The 5,459-nt window shown below is 54.8% G+C and overlaps 1 protein-coding gene across 1 annotated transcript; it reads left to right on the top strand.

Moving 5' to 3' along the window:
• Window positions 1–1,700: 1,700 nt before the first annotated feature.
• COCMIDRAFT_9525 (uncharacterized protein) lies at window positions 1,701–3,997 on the top strand (the record flags this gene model as incomplete). The annotated part of the gene is made up of 3 exons (XM_007694661.1): window positions 1,701–2,073; window positions 2,129–3,423; window positions 3,488–3,997. The coding sequence occupies 3 exons, from the start codon at window positions 1,701–1,703 to the stop codon at window positions 3,995–3,997; spliced, it is 2,178 nt and encodes a 725-aa protein (XP_007692851.1).
• Between the last annotated feature and the right edge of the window lie 1,462 nt (window positions 3,998–5,459).

Here is a 5,459-nt window from a genome sequence, read left to right on the forward strand (position 1 = left end):
AGTGGTGGTGGTGAGATGGGAGGGAGGGTCTTGCCACAGATGTCATTGGCGCATGAGGTGGGCGGCGGAAAAGACGGTACTAGAGAAGGCGCAGCAATATTGAATGACGGCCACGCTGGGGGACAAAGAGTACAGGTCAACGGCTCATGGGCCGAGCTAGCCAAGGGCGAGCATGTGTGCGGAGCGTGTGATTGGCTAGCGAGGGCCGGGTCTTGGCGCCAGGCGAGTTTTGGGAGCAGCCATCCGTTGGTGCCGAATGCACGGATGGGGTCATTGACCAGACTTGTCGTGCCGCAGAATGCCGGATGGCATAACGTTGACATGTTCTGCCGCGAGCTAATGTGGCAGCAGCAGCGCTGACGGGCGACAGGCGTTGCTGGTGCCGTGTGTCCGTGTTGCAGCTGTGGGTGGTGAGGATAGTTGTTGGAGTGAGTGGGCAGCTATGGGTACTCTAGTACTTAGGTAAGCATCATGGCAGCCGTATTCCCGACCAGAGATACGAAGGGCTGGGACGGATGCTTCAGGCGGCGGCCCAAGCGGTCTAGAGGCGCGGCGGTAATTGGCCGCCCGAAATTGTTCCTGCGTGCGAGTGTGGCGAAGCAGAGAGCCGTCGTGTCTGTCGCTCATGTCGCCGCGCCCCCCCTGCCAGCCCTGGCCCTGTCGGCGTGTTGCACATGGTCGCAGAGGAGAAATTACCAGCGGCTGTTTTTAGCAGACGTGAGACACCAGGGGCCGCGAGCAAAAGGCACGCGACGAGGGCTGCAGCAGGGAATAGCCTTTGCGCCCTTGGGGGTTACGAGGCGTGCATTTCGATAGTGAATACGTAAGTACACAGTGCATGCTAACCAAGACGGTACATGGCTGTCATCCAACAAAGTAGGTGCGATACATAGCACATAGTAGTAAACACCAACAAGTTGTATACGGCAGCGTACAGGATGATGGGGACAGCGCTTGGGGCTGGGCAGTCAGCCTGGCTGGACCGCCGGCGCGCACAGGAGCCGCGCGTATTCCCTTTGGCCCACCAGCCCACCAGCCCACCTGTGAGAGGACGGCTGGCTGCGTCTCGCTCCCCTGAGAGAGAGAGAGAAGAGTGCATAGACCACGGTCCATGGGATCCCTCTCTTTCTCTCGTCCCTCGCTCTGCTCAGGCACTCTCAAAACACTTTCAGTCCGGCTGGCGACGCCCACTGAGAACCCCATTGCACTGCACCGCACCGCACTGCACATCCACACATTCACTTTAGCTGGGGCCGCGTCAAGTGGAAACGTCCGCTGATCGCTGCCTGTCCCATCGTTTTGGCCTTTTTTGCTCTTGCTCCCTGCTGCTTGTACTATCCTAGCTGCTAGCCTCCTTCTCCCCAGCAAAGACCCGCCGCCCGCCGCCGCCTCGCTCCTGCCCTGTTTCCTTCCCCGTCGCCCAGCGCGCAACCACCATCTTTCTCGACATCACCACCCCATTTGTCGCTCTCGACAGCCGCTCGCTCTCCCCCAATACCCCACACGCTGTCCACCCAAACTCGCTCCTCGATCCACGCTCGCTGAAGGAGCTTCCCTCGCCGCTGGTCTGGCCGACCAACTTTAGCAGTACTCGTCAGGAGTACGCCCACGCCTACGCCTGAGGCTCCCTGCCTCACCACGCCTAATACACAGCAACAACAACAACAATACGAACAGCCCCCAAGACACCACTGCCCGCCATGCGCTTCTCCTTCTCCCAGTCGCTGCTATGGCTCGCCGCCGTCGCAGCACCCCTCGTCTCTGCTGAGCGCCTCATCGAATCAAAGTCGCTCAACCCTTGCATGGCAAACTCGTCCTTCTCAGCTACCCTCTTCAACGTCGCCTTTACTCCCGGTAACCGCAGTTTGGGCTTCAAGATCGAGGGTATCTCCAACATCGCCGGCAAGATCGAGGCCGACATTGAGCTGCTCGTCTACGGATTCTCCGCCCTGAACCAGAAGCTCGACCCTTGCGGCCAAGAGGAGCTCGAGGGCATGTGCCCCATGAACGCTGGGCCCTTGACCATCAAGTCCAACATCGACATCAGCCAGGATATTATGAGCGTAATTCCCGGTAAGCTGCTATTGCGCCTCGCCTTGTCGCATTCTGGCCGCTAACCTTCCATTAGGCATCGCATACACCATTCCTGATCTTGACGCCGTTGTACGAGTAAAGATCAAGGACCAAGAAACTCATGTCCAGCTTGCCTGTGTAGAAGCAGAACTGTCAAACGGACACTCGGTCGACCAAAAGGCTGTCGCTTGGGTCACGGCCATTATAGCAGGCTTCGGTCTGCTGGCATCTGCCATTACTTCCGGTCTCGGTCACTCCAACACAGCTGCCCACGTCGCTGCAAATGCAATGTCGCTCTTCGGTTACTTCCAGGCGCAAGCCTTCATCGGCCTGTGCGGCGTTCCCCTCCCGCCCATTGTCTCTGCATGGACGCAAAACTTCCAATGGACCATGGGCATTATCCGTCTTAGCTTCCTCCAGAGAATGGCCACCTGGTACCAGCGCGCCACTGGTGGAACGCCAACCACGTACCTCTCGCAACTATCGTACATTTCCGTCGAGGTCCAGAAGAGGAGGAGGGTCAGACGTGCCATCGAATTCACCACCGGAGCTGTCGGTCGTCTCATCGCACGTAGTAACGCTGCTGCCACCGAAGCCCAGGCTGGTGGAGAACGTGTTGTCCTTCACGGTGTTGAGCGTGTCGGCTTCAAGGCCAAGATTGAGACCACCAACATCTTCTTCACCGGTTACATCTTCTTCATCATCTTCATTCTCATTACCATCATTGGTGTCGTCGCCTTCAAGTACATTTGCGAAGGTCTGGCCAAAGCTGGCAAGATGAAGGGTGACAAGTTTGTTGACTTCCGCAACGGCTGGCAGACTGTCCTCAAGGGTATCCTCTTCCGTGTTGTCCTCATTGGTTTCCCCCAGATGATGGTTCTGAGCTTCTGGGAGCTGACACGCCGTGATTCTGTTGGTTTGGTCGTCTTGGCCATTCTTTCTATGCTTACCATGCTTGGTATACTTACATGGGCTTCTTCCAAGGTCGTCCGTATTGCCCAGCGTTCTATTGCCATGCACAAGAACCCCGCCTACATCCTCTATTCGGACCCTGTAGCGCTCAACAAGTGGGGCTTCCTCTACGTCCAGTTCAAGGCCGCTGCCTACTGGTTCATCATTCCATGGCTTGCATACCTGTTCATCAAGGCCATGTTTGTCGGTCTTGCCCAGGGCAGCAGCAAGGTCCAGGGATTTGCCATTGTCATCATCGAGGCCGTTCTCCTCATTGCTGTCTCCGTCATGCGCCCATGGATGGACAAGAAGACCAACGGTTTCAACATTGCCATCGCCGCCGTCAACTTCCTAAGTGCCTTTTTCTTATTGATGTTTACCGAAGTCTTCAACCAACCTGTAAGTCACATGCTACTTTTCTGCTTTTTCTTTTTTTTTCCTTGATCGAAACTAACATGCCTAGACCATTGTCACTGGTGTTATGGGTGTCATCTTCTTCATCATGAACGCCGCCTTTGCGTTCATTCTTCTTATGATGCTTCTCGTTTCATCTGGATTTGCTCTGTTCACCAAGAATCCCGATACTCGCTACCAGCCAATGCGCGACGACCGTGGCTCTTTCATCAAGTCGCAAACCCAGCTGACCACTGAGCTTGATGCTCTTGGCGCAACCGCTCGCGGTGAGGGCAAGGGCACTCACCCCACTGGATCTCGCAGCCGTATCGACGATGACGAAGATTACTACTCCGAGGAGCAGCGTCAAATGGCCTCCAAGGAGGGCAACTTTGGCGAGCACTACGCTGCCGCACCACCACGGAGCGCGGGCAACGACGGAAGCAACCCATCTGCACCTCCCTCGTTTTATGAGAGCCGCAGCCCGGCACCGTCATACCGACCTGGCAGCAACGGCCAGCAGTATCGGCAAGCCAACAGCTCAAGCCCATGGCAACGAGGGGCAGGATATGAACATTGACGCCAGAGCGAGCACGAGGAGCAGGTGGGCCAGATTATCGATTCGTACAAACGCTCCTCGGCCGCTCAGCAACAGCAACAGCAAAATCAACAAAACAGATATTAGGCCATCTCTACGCCTTGTGTATATCTCGAGTATCCATACAAGAATATATTGTAATCATCAATCGAGTTGGGTTTCGCATTGAAGAGTGCGTATGGCACGACTAGACCCTCGCCACTACTAAAGGCGGCATTTCATCTTGGGCATCTCTGCATCCACTTGGGCAGAGCTGCGCCATGTCGCTCTTCTTGTGAGCGATTAAGCATGGAGGCGGATAATGTTACCTGTATATTCATCCTGGCATATACGTAATCGTTCCCTTTCCTCGTGCGCCAGTTTTTGTACTTTCCTTGCGTATGGGTATTTGGGAATTTCCTTTGTTTCTACATGGCGTGTCAACTGGATCAACCTTGCTTCGATCATTTTGTTTTTTTTTGATATCAAGCATGTGTGCGCACATGTTCCGCTGCAATGAGCTGCTGCTGCTGCTGAGGAGAGGAGGTAGGAAAGAGGGGGAGATAGACCTACGCAGAGAAGAAATCAATCATTCAAATAGATTCCACTGCTCTGCACTGTTCTCAGATGGTGACCGGCGACTGGCTTTGACCTGTCAATAGAGTGGACCAGATGATCTCTCAAGGCTTGACGTTGATAGTCGATAGTGCAGCCATGGCAGGTTTGGTACAGACCCCACTTATTGTGCATGCCGGCAGCTATCATGAATGAGAAGACGAGAAACTTGTCGCATCTCGATTACCAAGTTCTGCTCGGTCGACATTCGGTTCGTGCATAATAATTCCCCGTACCCAATGCGAAGGCGGGGAATGGCCGAATATCGCAGCGTGTCGTTGACTTGCTGATCGGCCAACGTCCGCGTGGGTGGCTTGTTGATAGCTCCCGCATGCTCCGCCATGGATCTTCCCCCAAGTCCGCGGTGACTTGCTCTTGCACTCAAGCCTACATCGATTTGAGACCTTGTCTTGAGCATAGCAAGCCCCAACACAACAAAGACGGCTCTCAACGATCCACCAGTCCAAACGCGATGCAATTGACGCTGCAGGAGCCAATGGAAGAACAAACGCCGATTCGCCTCAGCGTGATTGCTTGCCATCTGCTCATGATACTGATTGATGGTGATGATGACGACGACGAGGATTGCCAGCGCATATGCATGGACAAGCTCACAATGCAGGCTGACCATCCACTATCCAGGACAGAGACGACATGCACCTCCATCATGGGGCTGCGAGAGAAAGACATCTCCTAACCAATACGTCACTAGCAAACATGCTTGCTCTCAGACGAGGCGGCACCCAAACGATACACCACGGACGGAGCCAACGATAAGCTAGCGATAACTCAGAACTGCTCCACATGATCCCCACGATCTCATGATTTTTTAAACAATTGTGCAATCAGC

This window comes from Bipolaris oryzae (genome assembly GCF_000523455.1).
Source record: "Bipolaris oryzae ATCC 44560 unplaced genomic scaffold scaffold_232, whole genome shotgun sequence".
Classification (NCBI taxonomy): domain Eukaryota; kingdom Fungi; phylum Ascomycota; class Dothideomycetes; order Pleosporales; family Pleosporaceae; genus Bipolaris; species Bipolaris oryzae.